Source organism: Nannobrachium achirus (genome assembly GCF_963921795.1).
Source record: "Nannobrachium achirus genome assembly, chromosome: 15".
NCBI lineage: Eukaryota > Metazoa > Chordata > Actinopteri > Myctophiformes > Myctophidae > Nannobrachium > Nannobrachium achirus.
Genome location: NC_137822.1, coordinates 11,468,166 through 11,490,195, shown reverse-complemented (window position 1 = coordinate 11,490,195; position 22,030 = coordinate 11,468,166). Strand labels below are relative to the sequence as shown.

At 43.6% G+C, this 22,030-nt stretch overlaps 5 protein-coding genes across 5 annotated transcripts in view; 3 read left to right on the top strand and 2 right to left on the bottom strand.

Moving 5' to 3' along the window:
- Positions 1-10,790: 10,790 nt before the first annotated feature.
- Positions 10,791-11,129, bottom strand: LOC308299613 (alpha-ketoglutarate dehydrogenase component 4-like; the record flags this gene model as incomplete). Its single annotated transcript, XM_080743408.1, has 1 exon — positions 10,791-11,129. The coding sequence occupies one exon, from the start codon at positions 11,127-11,129 to the stop codon at positions 10,791-10,793; it is 339 nt and encodes a 112-aa protein (XP_080599534.1).
- An 888-nt stretch (positions 11,130-12,017) lies between these two features.
- LOC308299612 (bifunctional apoptosis regulator-like) lies at positions 12,018-13,358 on the top strand (the record flags this gene model as incomplete). The annotated part of the gene is made up of 1 exon (XM_080743407.1): positions 12,018-13,358. One exon carries the CDS (start codon positions 12,018-12,020, stop codon positions 13,356-13,358), a length of 1,341 nt encoding a protein of 446 aa, XP_080599533.1.
- A 1,311-nt stretch (positions 13,359-14,669) lies between these two features.
- On the top strand, positions 14,670-16,010 carry LOC308299611 (bifunctional apoptosis regulator-like; the record flags this gene model as incomplete). The annotated part of the gene is made up of 1 exon (XM_080743406.1): positions 14,670-16,010. The coding sequence occupies one exon, from the start codon at positions 14,670-14,672 to the stop codon at positions 16,008-16,010; it is 1,341 nt and encodes a 446-aa protein (XP_080599532.1).
- A 1,083-nt stretch (positions 16,011-17,093) lies between these two features.
- Positions 17,094-18,014, bottom strand: LOC308299610 (general transcription factor IIH subunit 3-like; the record flags this gene model as incomplete). The annotated part of the gene is made up of 1 exon (XM_080743405.1): positions 17,094-18,014. The coding sequence occupies one exon, from the start codon at positions 18,012-18,014 to the stop codon at positions 17,094-17,096; it is 921 nt and encodes a 306-aa protein (XP_080599531.1).
- A 2,728-nt stretch (positions 18,015-20,742) lies between these two features.
- LOC308299609 (syntaxin-2-like) overlaps positions 20,743-22,030 on the top strand; it is a gene marked incomplete at both ends in the record, with an annotated part of 32,475 nt that continues 31,187 nt past the window's right edge. Inside the window, one exon of the mRNA XM_080743404.1 lies at positions 20,743-21,070. Coding sequence (XP_080599530.1) covers positions 20,743-21,070 — 328 coding nt within the window. The remainder of the gene's footprint in view (positions 21,071-22,030) is intronic.

Genomic DNA, 22,030 nt, shown 5'->3' with positions numbered 1-22,030 from the left:
GAAAGTAAAAGTATGCAGAGAACACTTCAAGCAGTGTGGGTTTTACTGCTCGCTGGAGGCACTACATTTTGTTCAGCCCCCGGGTCAGACCCACATTAATAATATATGACCCCATCTACAGTACCAGTGTTGAAAGATTCATCAATGGTACATTTTATTAATGTAACGTAGCATCACATTTGTCAGGGCTTGGGTTGATGTCCTCACAAGTACAGTAATACAAATGTAATACGTGTGTGTGTGCGCGCGCGCGCGCGCGCGCGCGCGCGTGCGCGTGTGTGTGTGTGTATTCTGTAGACGTCCGTTATTCGAAATCTACTTGAGTAAAAGTACAAAAGTATTGGCAAAATGTACTTAAAGTACCAAAAGGAAAAGTACTCATTTGGCAAAATGTCCCATTTCAAGTTTTCAAATGTATGTACGGTAAATATTTTGAAAATAGAAGATCTACAAGCTCACAATGCACATTGTGAGCTTGTAGATCCGCTATTTTAGCACAATTTAACAACACAAATAGTGTGTGTTTTGTAGTAATAATCATAATCACAAATTTCCACATTGTGGACAATAAATGAACTAACTAACTAACATCTATAAAGTAACTAGTTACTAAAGTGTTCAAACAATTGTAGTGGAATAAAAGTACAATATTTGTCACTGAGATGTAGTGAGAGTAAAGAACAGGCATTTGGAAATAGTAAAACTACCTCAAAAGCACATAGCACTTGAGTAAAAATTACTTTGCTACTTTACACCACTGGTGTTTACACTGTGACATTTAGATGCACACCGACGTGTGCCCGGCACAAACACACACACACACACATACAGTACACATGGGCTAATTACGCTCACACAGGCACACAGTCAGTCAAGGGGATAGATCCTGACAAGCGTGACTTTGGCCTCTCGTCTCTCCAGCAATGTGCTAATCACAGGAAATGAGGTCTGAATTGGAAAATAACTACACTAAAAGGTTATTCAAATTGGATGACATGCTTGAGATTCCAAAACCAGCCTGGGATATGAGAGGGAAGTGAAAAAAGTCACAGTAGCCTGTTGGCTCCTTTTCAGATCATTTGGAAGATGGTGTTTTATTAAAAGACCTCTCTACTCCACGAAGAGAAAGGCATTAAGGAAGCCTGTCTAATCCTGTCAAAGGCATGGGGTCAAAGCAGAATAATGTCTGACGGTTATCCCTGAGACATCAGGCGGCGCGTGGGACACATTTTAACAGACACTGTTAGATGTGTGAATTTACATACAGTACGTCTATTCACTCCAAGGCAAGCCTATTTATATAGCACATTTCATCATACACAAAGCAAATCAAAGACGTGCTAAACATAATTATACATACTGTATAGGCTGCGTATCCCTATCAAAACAAGACAAACAAGCTAGGTCTAATAACTTCCATAATCTGCAAGATAGCCCCATTGGTTTCATGTAATGCAGTTTGAATGCATGGTGCCTGCCTACACACCAGGAGCATTTAGTTGTTCAGTTTGTTTGATGGCAGAAAGAACCAGGATGGACCCGGGGACCTGCTGAGCAGATGACGTCCCTACCTTCTGAGTCACTTAGTAATAGCTTGGTTTAGAGATGAATGGATGGCTTCATGCATTTAAATTGAAATTGTTGTTGCTACAACACCCGAACGCCCCTTATACTGTAGTCCCAATATATAATACACTTGTATACAAGTGCAAAGACACACACATCTTGTTTCACATGTGTTTATGTGTGCACATACATGTCAGCCACACACACATTAATGTACTGTAAACTGAAAAGTGTAAATGCGTGCGTGCGACGTGCGTGCATGCGTGCGTGCGTGCGTGCGTGCGTCTCATTTCTCACAGATTCCCAGAAGTGCTCAGTGCTTGTCAGAGACCAAGCCTTCAAGGAGCTCCAAGAATCCATCATAAAAGATATGGAAGGTGGGTGAGTGCACTGTAAAGTGTATAAGACAATACATTTATGGTCACAGAATACCGATAAGACTGCCTGTTGAGTCTAAGGCTGAATCAGAATTCAATTCAAAGGTCCATATCACATAACAAACAAAACATGAAATCAGTCCAACCTACAGCCAGTCCACTATACTGTAGATGCTCACGGTCTGTAGTGGCTGTTGCACCAATGTCTCAAAGAAGAGAACCGATTTGAACTCTTCGCAGGGTTGATTCAAATCCCAAGAACACACGCTGTGCCATCTTGGTACCTTGGTATCTTCAACAGCAAATCATCATTTTATGCAACCTTATGTTTTTGCATGCTGCTAGTCCTGTAATTACTCCACATGTGAGCAGTATACATCGGTGTGCAAAATGTTTTCAAAGGTGAAACCTTGATATCTGAGGAGCAAATTTTTCGCATTAATACCTTTGCATGGGCATACTGTTTGCAATGTTGTCTATGGATGTTTTTGTCATCTGTGAGATCATGAGAGATACCAAGGTATATCTCGCTAAATCTCACTAGACATTGGAAGAATGTTACTACAATACAATTAGGAAATAGGCTACTGCCTTTTTATCATCTTTACTTCTTACAATCATGATGCTCCTCTTTGGCTGATACTTAGTGTTAAAATCAATACCATTCAGGAACAAATCCTCAGGGGCTGTTGTAAAGCACTATGCGGAGAAAAAATACCAAATCATCCATGTAGGGGCGGCATAGCTCAGGGGTAGAGAAACCGTTATTAGAGCGCGAAGGGTTCCCGAAGGGTTCCCAGTTCTAATCCGGGCTCCCCCTGAGTTAATGTCAAAGGGTCCTTGGGCAAGACTCTGAACCCCCAATTGCTCCCGGTGAGTAGGTTGGTGCCTTGCATGGTTTCCTCCGCCACCGGTGTATGAATGTGTGTGTGAATGGGTGAATGTAATGCACAATCTATGTAAAGCGCTTTTGATAAAAGCGCTATATAAATGCACCATTTAACATTTATGTACATAAGATGGTTGACAACAGTATTACCAACGACACAACAAGTTTTATGTTCAGTTTCCTAGACAGACCAATGAAAAGAAAATCAGATCTACAAGCTTATAATGTGTCTCATTACGATGGTTGTGAGCATATAGATCTTCAATTTGGTCCATTTGGTGCAGAAGGAAAAAAGGAGGGGGCCAAGGATAGAGCCCAGGGGGAGCTTGAGAGTTAAGGCCTCTCCATACTTCGACCGAAATGTTCCAAACTCTCGTTCGGTCCAATGCTTTTCAGAAGTCCCGAGGGATATAATTTTATGGTAGAAAAGGACCTTTTGACCGAAAACGGCGGTTTCGGTTAAAGTATGGACAGGTCTTTAGAGAAGCAATGTTTAGATAATAAGTTCTGATGTTCAGGAATACAAAGAAAGTCAGATGGGATAAAAAAAAAAAGTAATTTTGATTCCCGGAGATCTAACAAATCATTTCATTTCCTTATAATATTCTCGTCGTAAGCACTCAGATCTAATCCTTTTTCTCGTCTGAAAATACGTTGATTAACAATTGCCTACAGGAAGTCTGCGATTGTCACTGAGGACCTTATGAGTACATTTTTTGGTTAGGTCTTAGTGCAGTAGACCATCTCCTAATATAATGACTATTGGAAATAGTTTGTACGACAGACAGTACAACCGGTCGCGAAGCTAATGGCTTGCATTAGAAATACTTTATTCTCCCAGGGAGTGATTCATTTTTCATAAACAATCAAATTAGAGAATATTACATACCCTTTCAACTGTCTGTTTTGTTTATTTCTGTTACAAGAAATAACAGGCACCTCCATTTTTTCTTTTCAACCAAACATTGACATTTTCTTATATCCTTGTTCGACCTCTTGAAGAAAGGGGGAAATCTTGCTCTTTCGAACGACAAAGGAGCGTTGGGAGGGTTAGTGACTCACCCCACGGAGGTTAGGGTTAGGGTAAGGGTTGGGTTTGGGAGTCGAAAAGATGACACATAGAAACAGCGAAACGCTCCCTGAAGAAAGAAAGAAATGCAGTCTCTCTTGCAAGTTTTCATCCTTCAAGATTGCTTCGTCTAACATAACATAATTGCTAATTAATGGTAATTAAAATGTTCCATTCACCACACTAATAAACTCTGTTCCCAGTAAATGCCTGGCATTATGAAATCCATAACTGAGTTACTTGTTCATCTATGAAACATGAACATCAGTTACCTCTACCCCGCCATTTGATATTCAAGTTGTAATGTACTGTATTATTGTTTATAGTCCTCCGTTTCTCAATTCCCAGACATCAAAATACTTTTTCATCCTTTTAGTGTTGTGTATATGTTTTTTCATCCGAGGTGTTGATCAAGAATTAACTGCAGCATTAGCTGTCTCAATCAGGAAACCTACGGTACAAACAATGTTATCCATCCTAGCAAATTATAAGTGGCACTAATACCCAGGCCATTCTCTCTAATACCCAGGTCTCTCTCTCTCTCTCTCTCTCTCTCTCTCTCTCTCTCTCTCTCTCAGAGTCTGGTATGCAGCTGGACCGCTAGGCCAGGAGGCACCCCACCCACAGTGTTCTTTGTCAAGGTTTGTTATCAGACACCACCAACTGCAACTACAGTACGCGTATGAGTAGAAGGTGTCTTAGGTAACCAGCTTGCTGTGGTGGAAAAAGTACTCACATAGAGAAACACTCTGTTACAAATATATGTCCGGTATTCAAAATGTACTGGGTAAAAGTAAAAGTATGAAAGTGTTGGCATCAAAATGTACTTAAAGTACCAAAAATAAAAGTATAAAATGTTTGAAAATAGCAGGTCTACAATCTCACAACAAGTCGCGATGCGAGGCGTTGTGAGCTTGTAGATCGTCTATTTTCAATAGCCTGGGTATAGGGCTAAGGTGGTTAATGTATGTTTTATAATAATTATCATTTATATCTTTAAAGTAACTAGTAACTAGTAAGTTTTCAACGAATGTTGAAGTGAAAAGTGGACAGAAGTGCAGGAGGGGACAAGGGCCACTGACAGTATGGACAGGATAGATGTGCTCACACTGCACCACACATCTAATAGAGCTGTGACTGCCTAGTCTCTGGGAGTGAATTTCCCTTTAGACAGGAATCGAAAGGTCTCCGGTTCGTCCTCCTGCGCCCATCAGTCTATGACGAATTAAAGTGTCCCTGAGAAAGCCACTTACTCCCCCGGCCGCTGTATCAATAGCACGCACAGCACACCTCCTAATAGTTAGGATGGGAAAATGCAGAGGACACATTTCATGCATGTGCAAATGTAGTGTAAAAAATCACATACTTATACATAAGTTTCATAAAATCCTTATTATGAGAGAGTTTTAAGTCTGGTTCCAAGCCAACCATCGTTGAGATGGATCGTGACCATGAAATGTTTGATTTGGATTAAAAAAAATGAAACAATTGAAAATAAAAATAAAATAAAGAAATACAAAAATGGTGAAAATACATTTTCAAAATCATTAAAAATGTCTAATCTCCAACAATTGCAAAACTAGCAGCCTCGCAAAGCTTCGCAATGTTATTTTTTAAATAAGCCACATGAACCGTAGCGTCCCTATTCTGAGGAACAAAGTATGCTTTAGGCAGTTACTGATTTATTCTTTCAGGGAGTGATTTATTTTTCATAAACAATCAAATGAGAGAATATTACTATTACCCTTTCTACTGTCTGAATACTTTATTTATGCCAGTTACAGCCTAGCAATGAGAACAATACATTAAGAAATAAGTGGCACTTCCGCTTTTCTTTTCAACAAAACATTGTCTATTCTGTATGGTTTAAGCAGTTACAGTGCACCTGACAAGGCATCCCTATACTAGAATAAGGGCAACACAAGGTACAGAGGTAAATGAATGTGATGCATGGATGTAGCTTTGTCATCAACCAACAACAGATCCTTCTCAACGAGTGATTGTTTTACAGTTGCTGGCATGAACCACTATACAGGCATTGCATTGGTAGAACATAAATAACAAGAAGGCATTTGGCAGTAGTGCAATCTAATCTAATTTAGCAGAGGGCAAAGAGAGCATGGTTTCAGCTGACAGGGGGTTCTGCCGTCAATTTCCCACCATTGCTTGTCAACTTTGACAAGTGTCCCCAAAACCTCAGGGAGGCTTTTTGTTAGTTTAATCTGGAGATGGTTGCATTTCTTTAATGGCCAAAGCAGCCTAACAGTCAGTTTGACAGTCAGCGTGTCTGGCTGCTGAAATATTGCTGAATACTGAGTTCATGTTTAAGTAACCAAACTGAATTGTGCTGAGTTTAGCTCAGTTTATGGCCATAGAGAGCCTCCAAACAAATCCACCATATAGACCCAGACTAGAAAGCATTGCAAAGCGTTGTGGCGCATTGTGAGCCTGTAAAGCTCACTGTACTACCGGGCAAAATATAGGTGATCTACGGTATATAAGCCTTGTAAAACACCTACATTTGCTGGAGAGATTTGGTTGGTGTAGAGCAGTGTTTCTCAATCTTTTTTGGCTTGAGTACCCCCTTTCCATGATTTCTGAATCTAAGTACCCCTTTACCCGACAACAACATTTTGCTTATAAAACTGCAATTAAAATATAAATAAATAGTGGTATGCTATGATAAACCCCCATTTCAAGAGTATAAAATAACAAAAAATGAGGTGAACGAGTTTCAAACGGTGCCTTTTCTTGTTTTCAACATGTGGTCATAACATTTTAGTCAGGTTTTCATGTCAATAACTTCCAAACAACTTTAAGTCAACTTTAAACTCATGCTCATATCAAGTTTCTCCATGTGTCTTCATTAAACACAAGAGTACATGTTTTTCCCCTCCTAATTCAATTGTAGTTAATTCTTTAATTATGAACAAGCATGATTTATACTAGTTTTCCTTTTTGAGGGCATTTTCTGAGTACCCCCTGCAGTACCTTCGCGTACCCCTAGGGGTACACGTACCCCCATTTGAGAAACACTGGTGTAGAGGGAAAAAAGGATGGGGCCAAGGATAGATTCCTGGGAACCCAGACAACGGTTACACCCCGCCACTCCGACATGTCTCCTTTCTGACATGTCTCCATTCCGACACTAACCCTATCTCTAACCCTAACCCTAAACTTAAAGCTATACTGTGTAAGTTGCTCAACTAGTGGTCTGTAGCAGTATAGCAAACCGTGGTCGCGTCTGCTTTTTTCGGCCGTTTTTCGCCGCGGACCGGGCCTTCAGACCACCGCGTCCGCCTCGCCTCGCCGAGACGCTTTCAATGAGGTCTCCCGTGTCCCTCTACGAGCAGCGGTTGGGGAGTTACATGCTAGACTTCTAGACCAGTGTAAACAAAGCTGTTGAAGCAAGCTATTTCCTGAAACGCAAGATGCACTGTAATTGGCCGGTAGTGTATCATGTGAGCACAGTAAAAGACCCAAAACTTAGGAAAGCCTTGACTAGGTACAGACTCAGCGAACACAGCCTTGCAATAGAGAAAGGCCGTCACAGACAGACCCCACTCCCAAGGGAAGATAGGCTATGTACCCACTGCACACAAAATGTGGTAGAAACAGAGCTACACTTTCTAACCACCTGCCCACTATACCAAGACATCAGAGACGCATACTTCCCACAGATTACACACACCCGAAGTGATTTTGAAAACTCGACCAATGATGAAAAACTCCCATACCTACTGGGAGAAATACAACAATGCGCAAACACAGCAGCAAGATTTGTGAACTGTTGCGACAAAAGAAGGCTAGAAACACAACCACCCTAAGGACTACAAACCATGGACTGACATCTAGACCTACTGCACATACAGTATGAAACAGAGCGGATACAAAATACCTGTATTTTGAGGAAAATAATGCTGCTATTTGTACCCTGTATATAAAATGTCACAATGCGACATAGCTCTGTTTACACAATGCTGTACCCCCTCCAACTGTATATGTTCCCCATTTTCAACTGTTTTTTATTGTATTTGTGATACTTGCTTTGGCAATGTAAACGTATGTTTTCTCATGCCAATAAAGCTCCTTTGAATTGAATTGAATTGTGTGTATGATCTGCGATGTGATTGGCCAACATATACACAACGTATACAGATGATGCAGATTACGTCATTTTGCCGCGAAATTCTCCCCCCCTCACGGCTCATAGAAAACATATAAAGAGAAGGCTTCAGAAGCTGAAAATAACGGAGTGGAGTGGGTGTTCTAAAACTTTAGCGATTTAACAGTTAGGACAATTTTAAGATTTGTTTGTTTTATAAAAAAAGTTACATGGTATAACTCCCTATGGAGTGTCGCCACTCCGACAATAAGAAGTCAATTTCGGAGTGGCGACATGTCGGAATGGAGAGCGACTCCCCCAGACAACAAAGTATATGTTGTTAATGTAAACGTATGTTTACTTTTTTAGAGAGAGATTTTAATTTTCTTATTTGAAATTTAAACAGCCATAGTTTTTTATGAACAAAAAATTATTGTGCTTTTCCTATCCTGTCTAATTTCCCTGTGGAAAATGACAGTCTGAAAGTGTCTGAGAGTGATGGTGTTCCCAGGGTGGAGAATAATGGAGATTGCTTCCTCTTTTCTCCTCTACTGCTTGCTACTTCTCTGGAACCTAATTAGAAATTTGCAGCAGGCAGGTTCGGCCGGGAGTAGTCAAACTACACATGATGAGATACTGATTTACCTTTTCTTTACTCTACCTTTTCATGCAGTTTGCCAAAGATACTTTTGGGGGCATGAAACTGAAGCAATTGGGTGGGGGTGGAACAAACCTGTATGGGTCTCCAGACGAAATGTTACCAGATTACATAGGTATACATTGGTTGATGCAGTAGCTGGTCAGCTACGGTAGCTTCCATTACTTTGAGAAACATTTCTGTATTATTTCACAGTAAAATAAGTTAACCGTTTTACAATTAGGACCTAATTGCAAGGTCCTAACCCAAATTATTAGGTGATGAAATAATCACTGCCCAAGCCCTTTTAATGCCTACGGATCATTAGACAAACTTTTAGACATTCCAGGTGACGTCACCTGTATAGTCCATTTAGTTCAATGGGGGAGTGGTGCTAGCTTGAGGATTGGTCAAGCTTCACATGACAATTTGGCTATCCAGACAATAAATAGGTAACTACACTCACAATTTCCCACAATTGCATCATTCTAGTATATGCCTCGATATTATTACGTCACCTTTTGCCCCTCTCTGACTGGTAATTTATTTCAGGTCGCACTTATTGCTGGTCCCTCATTGGCTGTTGATGGTGATGATGATGTCACACTATGTTTTTTTAGGGGTTTCCCATTGGATGACGTCACTCTGTTTTGCAAGGGTTTTCCCATTGGATGACGTGAGCGTAGACTCAGACAGACACTCACAGAGAAACTTAGATACTACTGACACGGCCGATTTCAGTTTCATCATGTCAAGTGAATTATAGTATAATAATAATGTGTCTTTGTAGCATGCTTGTTTCAACAGATCTGGGAGCAGCTCAGTTCGGGCCGAACTTTTACAACATTCTTTGGATTATTTGGGGGGAAAGCAACATGGTCAGCCAGCACATGTGTAACAGTTGCATCAGTAAACCTCATGGAAACCACTACATTGCATGAAGGCACCCGTTGAAGTGAATTCAGTGGGCACTGTCAATGCCAGAACATAGTAATTTATTTATACATAAAATAACACTGATTATGTTTAATTATGTAATGAACAATTACCGGCTTTTTCCCATCACTAATTCACTCTTTAGAATGCTTTAGACAACACAGGCGGCTTGCAGGCTGAACACACTTTGAGTAGGCTAGTGGAGATTCTACACTCTTGATGCCACAGCATTTACCATAAAGTGCTGGCCTCTGGAGAGAGAACAATTTCAACATTTATTCTTTTAGTGGGTTGGCTTAACAAAATTACCGAAACGAAGCGGATAAAAGCGCCAAACTTTTTTTTGAGGCTTCTTTAGGACCTAACGATGGATTCTAGCCTTGGGTACCAAACTTTATTTTGAAGTTTACCCATAGAATTATCCATATCAAGTTGGGCTCCCATCGACTTTCTATACAGGAGGAAAATACCCAGAAAAAAAATCTGCTTTAAGTAGGATGTGAGGGGTCTAACTAGGGGTTTGTCATGATTCTGAATCCATTGCAAGCATTTGTTTTGCACATAAAACTTTCCTTGGGCTAGAAATGGCCCCCAAAAACACCCAAATAACTGTGAAAAATGATGACTCCATTTCTAGCCCAATGAAAGTTTTTTGTGCAAAACAAATGCTTGCAATGGATTCAGAATCATGACAAACCACCGAGCAATCTTCGTTCTACTCTCACCTATGGTCATGAAGTGTGGGTCATGACCGAAAGTATAAGGTCGCGGGTGCAAGCGGCCGAAATGGGTTTCCTTAGACGGGTGGCTGATATCTCCCTTAGAGATAGGGTGAGAAGTTCAGTCACCCGAGAGAGACTTGGAGTAGAACCGCTGCTCCTACACTTGGAAAGGAGTCAGCTTACGTGGTTCGGGCTAGTACGGATGCCCCCCGAGCGCCTTCCTAGGAAGTGGGAAGATGCACGTCCCACTGGGAGGAGACCCCGTGGCAGACCAAAGACCAGATGGAAGGATTATATCTCCAAACTGGCTTGGGAACACCTCGGTATACTCCCTGAGGGAGTGGAGGAAGTTGCTCGGGATAGGGAAATCTGGAAGTCTCAGTTGGAACATCTTCAACCGGATAAGTGGTTGAAGATGGATGGATGGATGGAGACAGACAGATACAGATAACTCCATATTTCCGATTTTTAATGAAAGCAGTCAATGAGTCACTCAGGTCCACCACGCTGAATGTAGTCCATCTCTTCCATCGTCACCGGTCTCCTCCTGTATCTCGAAGGGAGCATCTGAATAGAGGCCAGGGTGTCTGGCGTGCCAGGAGGCGGGGTCACAGGCCCTGGGGGTGTCGATATCGTCCCACTGGGAGGAGACTCTGCTGCGGCTGGAGGGGGACTAGGAGAACTCTGTGATGGGAGGTTGACCGTCAATTTCTTCAATGCCTCTTGGGCATTTGGTTTTGGGATGCCGTTCCTTCTGGGAAATCTAATCAGAGGGATATGAGGCCGTACAGCCCGAACAGCGGATGTTCGACCGATGGGAGCCGCCATTCTGGAACTGACAATGCTCCCCATGACGCCCTCACAGGTTTACATCCAAGTAACAGTGACTCTGAAGTCCTCTTGTGATAATAGCGACTTTAAGCTTTTGGCGGCTACGGCAGATGACAACGGCAACCGGAAATTATCATCACTCCATAAACCTGCCGTCGTCGCAGCCCTCTCTACAACGCCTGAAACTCCCTTCCCACGTTGTGGCTGCAACTTCTGCTGAATATACGCGTCGCCATGGGAACCAAAGAGTTCAGTAAAAGCGGTGGGAACCCGTCGCCGACAGCTGGTTGCTTAACGATTTGGACCGCTACGGCGATTACATCATAGCAGCCATAGTCCCGCCTCGCATCGCGGTTGTAGAAACGGGCTGCTTAATGAACCTAATAGTCAAGACAGCTGATCCAAGGTCAAATGTTCAGGCCATACTACCGTTCTCAATATGGGAACATTTCCAAAGGATTTCTATCTTTAATTACTTGCGCAAGCAGAGCCCGCAAGTACTGCGATCGTCTGGGTATGTGTGTCGGTGTACCCCCTTGTTGAAGACCGTAGCCCAGTCAGGGACCAGCATTTTTTGCAACGTCATCATTAACAGCCAATGAGGGACCAGCATTCCTAGTGATGCCACTGGTGATGTCAGCAAGTCATCATTAACAGCCAATGAGACCAGCAGAGCACACCTCATGGCGCGCTCTGCTGGCGGACAAGTGGGCCATGTATGGCACAGCTGCTGACATCAGTATGACATCACACAGTACACAAATGAGCACTATATAAGAGTGGCATTATCCACCGAGAGTGGTGAGATGCAAGCAGCTTTCAAGGAGAGAACCCATAGAGATTACACGCAACCTGGGTGTGCACGCAGTCTGTAGACAAATACAGATGGAGAGAGATTCACCCAATGACGGTAGAAACATCATCTTGGATGAGGAGTTCTCGTGTCACTGTTGCTATGACATACTGGTGAACCCCACAACGTTGAACTGTGGTCATAGCATCTGCCGTCACTGTCTGGCTCTGTGGTGGGAGTCTTCACGCAAGAATGAGTGTCCTGAGTGTCGAGAGAAGTGGGAGGGATTCCCAAAGGTCAACATACTCCTGAGAGATGCAGCAGACAAATTGTTCAGTGACATTGTGCAAAGGAGGAGAGCAGAGATTCAGGCTGACTCCCAGATCTCTCGCAGTCTGCTGTTGTTCGAGATATATGGTGACACTTTATGGAGACCGAATACCAACCAGGACAGAGGAGCTGGCTTCTTCGTCGCTGGAGTACTTACTGCACTCACATGTGTTGCTGTGATGCTGTTGGTGTATCACTGGAGCAGTGGGGAGGGTGAGCAGCATGACCTGCTGATCAGCAAACCTGTGATGCTTTGGACCACAGAGGAAGTCCTCTCTTGGCTTGGACACCTGGGGCCCTGGGCCCAGCTCTACACACAACCCTTCCAGCAAGAACATGTCAATGGACGGTTACTGCTGATGTTGGGGGAGGAAGAACTGTCCAGTCCTAACTTTAATATAACGAATCGGGCTCACAGACAGCACATTCTGTTTGAACTAGACAGAGTTAAAACCCTGGGGCTCAAACCACCACAGAATCTCTGGGAATACACTGCGGTTAATACAGTGAAGTCTCTATTCTTGCTGTCTTCTCTGCGGGACTCCCCTCGACTCACACTCTTCTACCTGTACCTCTTTGACTATCCCGAAATCTTCCTTCCTTTCCTGCACACATGCTGTCCAGCTGTCATGCACACTGACCAACCAATGGAGAACAACCTCCCTCTCGCCACACAGTTGGAACCCACCTGGCACCAATGGGCAGAGTTTCTGGTGAAGTACATCCTGCTTCCATACCAGCTGATAGCAGAGTTTGCTTGGGATTGGCTAGCAGTCCACTACTGGACTTCTCGATTTATCATTGTTTATGCCATGCAGCTGTCTGCGCTTGAAGTGTGTGCCCTGTGGAGACTCTGGAAAGGAGCCATGATCAGGACACTGCCAAGCAGGATGTGGAGCCACATGTGGAGCCACTTGTGGGACACCTTAATTCGGCGCTTTGCCGTTGCCCTTCTTTGGCCTTTCACTCCCCAGTTTGTGTGCAATCGTCTGTTTTACTGGGGTCTCTACTTACACGCTATAAACCTGGGTCTGGGGATCTTAACGGTGATGCATCAGCTGCTGTACCCATTGAGACAATTGCTGCAGTGGAATGCACTTTAAGTCCAAATACCAGTTGATGATGATGTTTGTTGCCAAAATAAATGGCCAGAAATTCAGTTTCTGTGGGACCTGGGATATGAGAGCTCTTACTTTTGTTTCATGTCTCTCTAATGGAACAATGCAAGAACTGAACCATAGAAGAAGTAAGCTAAACCAAAACACAGATTTGACACAGATTAAGACAGTCAGAAGTCAGCGCACAGTCACAGGCCCTGGGGGTGTCGATATCGTCCCACTGGGAGGAGACTCTGCTGCGGCTGGAGGGGGACTAGGAGAACTCTGTGATGGGAGGTTGACCGTCAATTTCTTCAATGCCTCTTGGGCATTTGGTTTTGGGATGCCGTTCCTTCTGGGAAATCTAATCAGAGGGATATGAGGCCGTACAGCCCGAACAGCGGATGTTCGACCGATGGGAGCCGCCATTCTGGAACTGACAATGCTCCCCATGACGCCCTCACAGGTTTACATCCAAGTAACAGTGACTCTGAAGTCCTCTTGTGATAATAGCGACTTTAAGCTTTTGGCGGCTACGGCAGATGACAACGGCAACCGGAAATTATCATCACTCCATAAACCTGCCGTCGTCGCAGCCCTCTCTACAACGCCTGAAACTCCCTTCCCACGTTGTGGCTGCAACTTCTGCTGAATATACGCGTCGCCATGGGAACCAAAGAGTTCAGTAAAAGCGGTGGGAACCCGTCGCCGACAGCTGGTTGCTTAACGATTTGGACCGCTACGGCGATTACATCATAGCAGCCATAGTCCCGCCTCGCATCGCGGTTGTAGAAACGGGCTGCTTAATGAACCTAATAGTCAAGACAGCTGATCCAAGGTCAAATGTTCAGGCCATACTACCGTTCTCAATATGGGAACATTTCCAAAGGATTTCTATCTTTAATTACTTGCGCAAGCAGAGCCCGCAAGTACTGCGATCGTCTGGGTATGTGTGTCGGTGTACCCCCTTGTTGAAGACCGTAGCCCAGTCAGGGACCAGCATTTTTTGCAACGTCATCATTAACAGCCAATGAGGGACCAGCATTCCTAGTGATGCCACTGGTGATGTCAGCAAGTCATCATTAACAGCCAATGAGACCAGCAGAGCACACCTCATGGCGCGCTCTGCTGGCGGACAAGTGGGCCATGTATGGCACAGCTGCTGACATCAGTATGACATCACACAGTACACAAATGAGCACTATATAAGAGTGGCATTATCCACCGAGAGTGGTGAGATGCAAGCAGCTTTCAAGGAGAGAACCCATAGAGATTACACGCAACCTGGGTGTGCACGCAGTCTGTAGACAAATACAGATGGAGAGAGATTCACCCAATGACGGTAGAAACATCATCTTGGATGAGGAGTTCTCGTGTCACTGTTGCTATGACATACTGGTGAACCCCACAACGTTGAACTGTGGTCATAGCATCTGCCGTCACTGTCTGGCTCTGTGGTGGGAGTCTTCACGCAAGAATGAGTGTCCTGAGTGTCGAGAGAAGTGGGAGGGATTCCCAAAGGTCAACATACTCCTGAGAGATGCAGCAGACAAATTGTTCAGTGACATTGTGCAAAGGAGGAGAGCAGAGATTCAGGCTGACTCCCAGATCTCTCGCAGTCTGCTGTTGTTCGAGATATATGGTGACACTTTATGGAGACCGAATACCAACCAGGACAGAGGAGCTGGCTTCTTCGTCGCTGGAGTACTTACTGCACTCACATGTGTTGCTGTGATGCTGTTGGTGTATCACTGGAGCAGTGGGGAGGGTGAGCAGCATGACCTGCTGATCAGCAAACCTGTGATGCTTTGGACCACAGAGGAAGTCCTCTCTTGGCTTGGACACCTGGGGCCCTGGGCCCAGCTCTACACACAACCCTTCCAGCAAGAACATGTCAATGGACGGTTACTGCTGATGTTGGGGGAGGAAGAACTGTCCAGTCCTAACTTTAATATAACGAATCGGGCTCACAGACAGCACATTCTGTTTGAACTAGACAGAGTTAAAACCCTGGGGCTCAAACCACCACAGAATCTCTGGGAATACACTGCGGTTAATACAGTGAAGTCTCTATTCTTGCTGTCTTCTCTGCGGGACTCCCCTCGACTCACACTCTTCTACCTGTACCTCTTTGACTATCCCGAAATCTTCCTTCCTTTCCTGCACACATGCTGTCCAGCTGTCATGCACACTGACCAACCAATGGAGAACAACCTCCCTCTCGCCACACAGTTGGAACCCACCTGGCACCAATGGGCAGAGTTTCTGGTGAAGTACATCCTGCTTCCATACCAGCTGATAGCAGAGTTTGCTTGGGATTGGCTAGCAGTCCACTACTGGACTTCTCGATTTATCATTGTTTATGCCATGCAGCTGTCTGCGCTTGAAGTGTGTGCCCTGTGGAGACTCTGGAAAGGAGCCATGATCAGGACACTGCCAAGCAGGATGTGGAGCCACATGTGGAGCCACTTGTGGGACACCTTAATTCGGCGCTTTGCCGTTGCCCTTCTTTGGCCTTTCACTCCCCAGTTTGTGTGCAATCGTCTGTTTTACTGGGGTCTCTACTTACACGCTATAAACCTGGGTCTGGGGATCTTAACGGTGATGCATCAGCTGCTGTACCCATTGAGACAATTGCTGCAGTGGAATGCACTTTAAGTCCAAATACCAGTTGATGATGATGTTTGTTGCCAAAATAAATGGCCAGAAATTCAGTTTCTGTGGGACCTGGGATATGAGAGCTCTTACTTTTGTTTCATGTCTCTCTAATGGAACAATGCAAGAACTGAACCATAGAAGAAGTAAGCTAAACCAAAACACAGATTTGACACAGATTAAGACAGTCAGAAGTCAGCGCCAGAAATAAGCCCTCTACCACCCTGCTCTCCATAATACTTTTCACAGGTCATGCTGAAATGTTACATCAGGTTAGAATGCAGGTGATTCAGATAGCAGAAACGGGTTGTGAAGAAAGATTAGTCTAATAAGTACGGTGTGTTTCCTAATTAGCAGCAGAAAGCTTTCTAGAGTTGTGATATTATTTAAGTGACTGCTGGTGGGTCAGGGGATATACTGCTATTTCTTCTTTTTTCCTTTCTTTTTTTCTCTCCAATTTGTATTAAGGACGCTCGTCACTTTAGTTAGGTCACGAGGAGTAGGATCAGTTTGCAATTCCCCATTACAATACACGTTTCCTTTCCAAAATGATTCATCAATTATGACATACAATGCCCAAGCTGGGCTTTAGCAGTCACATTTTCAATACCAACTTAAGTTGCTGTTGAAATATCACATGTATAAAACCTTTCTGTGCAATTCTTGCAGTGCTTCAGTATTGTAGGTGCTGACTTCTCTGTAATTGGTATACAGTATTATATACATAAATAACCAGATGGCAACAACAAACTTCACATTCTGGCTTCTGACTTTTGAACCTAGTCTAACAAAGATGAATGAATCTAGCCACACAACCAATTCATAGCATTTTGCCTTTATATAATTTTGTGTTTTAGTGTATTTGAATACACCCTAAGACAGCCGAACGAATTCAAGAACTGAATTTTATTGTATTCAAATTATCTGATTGTATCTGTATCTGATCACATTTCCAATGCCAATTTGTTCCAGCAAAACTAAAAGTTATCAACTGAACATTTTAATTTACTCCTAATGCCTTATAGCACATCTAGGATATTGTTATTGTACAAAAAAATACAAACAAAATATTAAAATAACACGCAGTCAGATGGAGGGCTTGATTTTCTTCTTCGACTTGACCAACAGAGGCTTAAAGGCAGCCTCACAACATGGGCAGATGGGACTGAACTTGCAGAATATTGATAAACACACGGAACACACGTGACCAATTTCAACGAGGTTACGGTGGCAAAAGCACGCAGGCCTGTAGTCTACGTCTACAGGCGGCGGCAGCACCAGCTGCGAGCGTTGGTCGGCATCGGGCAGAAATATCCACAAGAGGTACTGCGCCAGGGCAATCTTCTGTGGCACTTTCACGTACAAGCCTCCGGTCATGTCACAGGCCTGCTGAAGAAGACTCGAGTCCAAGTCCAGCACACAGGCATCTATCAAGATGTTCTGCTTCTGAGCAGCGAAAACCACGTTCATGAAGTTCGTGTACTGGAGAGCACAGTCTTCTGCTGCTGCACCAGCTACCTTTACCACCAATATTCTCGATTTCATTTCTTGTGAAGCTTCCAGTTCCTTTGTGACTCTGTGAATGTAGCAGAGAGCTTTCGCAAGGGATCCAGTCAGTAAGGTATGAGTTGAATGTCCCTTTACCTCAACTCTCGACATGATATTCCTTATACCCTCAGTAATAAGGTCATTGGCCACCGACAAAAGTTCATACTTCCCATTCCCGCTTGAGGATGGAACGTGTTCCGCGGGGCCATCCCCAGCACCGCCCCGATCCCTGCAGTTCTTGCTGGGATACAGGAAGTAACTGTCCTGACAGTGGCTGGCGATAACGGCCAATTTGTTTGTCCTGGACATGACCATGTGCGCGTTACCAACCACCATGACAGCGTCTAAACACTTGGATAGGGTGATCTCCGCATCTCGCTGCTGAGCTTGCTGTCCCCACCAGACGGGATTTACATCCACAACGATGACTAGCAGATTGAACTCATCCTCCAGTGGCATAACGAGGGCTAGCACTTGGGCGTAGGGGAGGGAGTCATGGATACCATATGGAAATGAGCGAGCTGTTCAACAGAGGGGATTCCCGTTGTGTGTGCTTCAGCCTCTGTTCTCCCAGTCATATACTCTAGACTGACCAGAGCTCACGCAAAACAAATAGTTGCCTAACAATACCGATTTGTGCACTCAATGCCGATTTGTGCAAAATGCATAGCGGCTACGTGAGTACATGAGTAATCTGGGAACCAATAGTCAAATGAAAAACGGCACCCTCTCTGTTTTGTTCCCTTTCAGTTGACTCTGGGGGGGGAAATAAAATGGGTAGGTGATGTGGAGGAAGTTGTCTGGGTCTGATCTGTCTCAAATCTCATCTTCCAGTGGGGAGCTTGTTTTCATTCCCACTAGCAACACTTCTCCCAAGGAACAATAGAACATGGATGCTATTGCTGTAGACGAGGAGCAATTTGCTCTTAATCACACAATATTTTACATGGAAAATCTCTTCAGTATGAAGTACTTGATAGATCGGCGAGATGTTTTGGCATGTTTGCGGACTGGATTTGGAAAAGCCTAATTTATCAAGCTTGGCCAACCGGAAAGATGGTTATGTACGTGAACGATGGTTATAATCGTTTTGGTTATAATAAGTCCACTTGTTTCTATAATGGAAGAACAAGTTAGAATGTTGACAGACCAAGGCATTTCCGCAGCATACGCTACGCAGAGCGAAATGTAGCTCTGCCATTTTGGCTAAGTCATGACAACGCAGCAGCAAGTATATAAATCACAGACATTATGAGACATACCAGTATTTAGTCTTACAGGAGTAATTCCCCACCCCCAAAATGACTTATTTTCTTATCAATTACACAGCCAATAAAGCCTTGAATTTCTAATATAATAATAATAATAATATAATTTGATGACCGGTGGAGTGACTCAATGCCGGTCCTCCAATTATTAGCTTAGGAATGCAAAAACATTCAGGCTTCATGGGGTGTGTAATTGATAAAAAGTCATTTTTTGGGGGTGAACTACTCCTTTGAGAGCTTAAAGTGAGCTGAAGTGTATTTAATTGTTATTTTTTTGTTACGGTCTGATCATATTGAATGATCAGACCGTAATGACTGGTTGGAATAACTTGGAAATGGAGTTAAAAGAACTCTGGGGATTTTCAGTGTAAATTGGGAGTCCTAAAGATTAAAAGAAAATGCTTCCATTTCTAAACTCAGAATTACAGACACAGGTACTTTGGGACACATCGTCTCTATTTATCTTAAAGTAATGCAGTACTTTGTCGAACAGTATAACACAATTAGCAAAAATAGAAGACCTTCAGCTCTCAACAGGTCACATCGCTATTTTGCTATTTTTGAAAGATTTTAAGCGAAAGTTGTTACTTGTCGGTCTGTCTATGGGTTTTATAAATATTGAACAATGAAGTATTAACAAGAGTTTGTGACTAAATGATCGATTGGATCCAACTTCGTATGCTCTCCCTGATCAGTGGATTGTCTGATTCAAACACTGAGTTGTACTACGGTCTCCAAAATAAAAGTACAATAAATATATTCTTTGTTAGTTCAATCATTTCATTGTGTCTCCGTTGTGAAGAACATTCATAGACATTCTTATAATAACTCTATTAGCAAAGCCGGACAAACCCTGCCCCAGTACTCCCCAGTAGTAATGTTAGACACATGACATGCATCTACCGGCATAAGACTGGCACCAACAATCATTCAAGTCATTGATATAACTTCTGGGAAACAGGACTTTTATCAATGTGTGTGTTGGGGGGTGGGGGTGGGGGGCAGCTAATGTGAACAGCACAGGTGCTACGATTATGTAGTTCATCACAGCAAACGTGTACCGGTATATACAAACTATGTAACTGTGTAATCTAAAAGACAAACAAAAGCACAACAGACAGACACACATTATGGACATACTCACACAAGAACAGGGCTTGTGAGTATAAATAATGACCACATTGAATCTATTGGAACACAGCAGGTTATTTTTCCCACGTCCTGAGTACGCCTAACGTTTTGTACAGTACAAGGTTTCCACCTGACAGTGAGGATATGTGAACAGTACAGCTGTTAATGCATGATGACCAATCAAATGATGCCAGCTGTGAAGACGCCCTCCTGTGAAGCAGATAAAAACACACTGTTTTAGACACACAGCAGCACACAAACTTCAAACTTTCAATTTGGTTCCTGTACTCTGTTCTTGTTATTCTTTTATCTTTTTCATACTTCTCTGTAACTTTGTAAATAACCTTATACTGCTGTGCTTCCTCTGGGCAACTGATTTTCCCCCTTGGGATAATAAAGGTATCTATCTATCTATCTATCCTAATTATAAATCATTTAGCAATGGACCACTGGGGATCCCGGGCCCCACTTTGAGAATCATTATGGTTTGGTATGGTGCCATATGTCTAACCTCATAGGGTTCCAGATAGTTCCATATGGTTGCACCTTTTGTCTAACCTCATGTTATGCTGCTTTTTAATAGGCTACTATGTGTGTATATATATTTGAAGTATAGGGTTTTTAAGTGATTATTGGTTCTTTATAAAACCATTATGTCTATGGCATCACTTTGAAGAATCAGTCTCATAGTTCCACGTGTCACCTGTTTGTGTGTGTGTGTGCGTGCGTGCGTGCGTGCGTGCGTGTGTGCGTGCGTGCGTGTGTGTGTGTGTGTTTGTGTAGGCACCATGCATACGGCTGAGGTGAAGCTAGAGCGTGGATCCTGTCCAATGTTCTGGTACGACTTCAACGGTCGCTGCTACAAGTACGTTGGTTCACGCATGTTCTGGGCCCAAGCGGAGGTGAACTGCCTGGGTCAAGATGCCAACCTGGTGTCCATCCGCAGTGCTGAGGAACAGAACTTTGTCCAAACCCTGGTCAAGAACTTTGACCCATTGGAGGGATACACCTGGATTGGACTGAGTGACATTCATTGGGAGGGTGTGTGGATGTGGTCTGATGGCTCCAGACTGACCTACACCATGTGGGATAAAGGACAGCCAGACAAGACAAATGGTGGGAGTGAAAACTGTGGGCTTATTACTAGAACTAAATGGGCTGACTGGGGATGTTCTAATACCATACCTTCTGTTTGTGTGTTCTCTCTCTCTAATCAGTGGATTGCCTGATTCAACCACTGACTGTTATAGAAGTACATTAAAGCTATACTGTGTAAGTTGCTCAACCAGTGGTCAGTAGCTCTATAGCAAACCTCGGTCGTGTCCGCGTCTTTCGTCCGTTTTTCGCCGTGGACCGGGCCTCACAACCCCCGCGTCTGCCTCCACCTCGCCGAGATCTATCTTTTAAGGGGTCCCTGGTTCCTGTGCGTTCAGGCATTCCAGAGAAACGACTCCTTCACCCAAGCTTCACCGTTCACTCGAGTATAGAGACACACGGGAGACTACAAATATGGCCGCCCTAGCGACCCCACTTCAAGATGCGCTGTGATTGGCCGGCAGTGTATAACCCTCGCTTCACTCGAGTATAGAGACACACGGGAGACTACAAATATGGCCGCCCTAGCGACCCCACTTCAAGATGCGCTGTGATTGGCCGGCAGTGTATAACCCTCGCTTCACTCGAGTATAGAGACACACGGGAGACTACAAATATGGCCGCCCTAGCGACCCCACTTCAAGATGCGCTGTGATTGGCCGGCAGTGTATAACCCTCGCTGTGATTGGCCGGTAGTGTGATGACGTAATTTTTCCGTGAAAACCGGGGCCCGGTCAGGATCATAGAAAACATATAAAGAGAAGTCTTTAGAAGCTGAAAATAACGGAGTGGGTGTTCTAAAACTTTAGCGATTTAACAGTTAGGACAATTTTAAGATTTGTTTTATAAAAAAAGTTACATAGTATAACTTTAAAGTTGTACTATGTAACTTTTTTTATAAAACAAATCTTAAAATTCTCCTAACTATTAAATCACAAAAGTTTTAGAAGATCCGCGCCGTGAATTTCAGCCTGTAAAGCC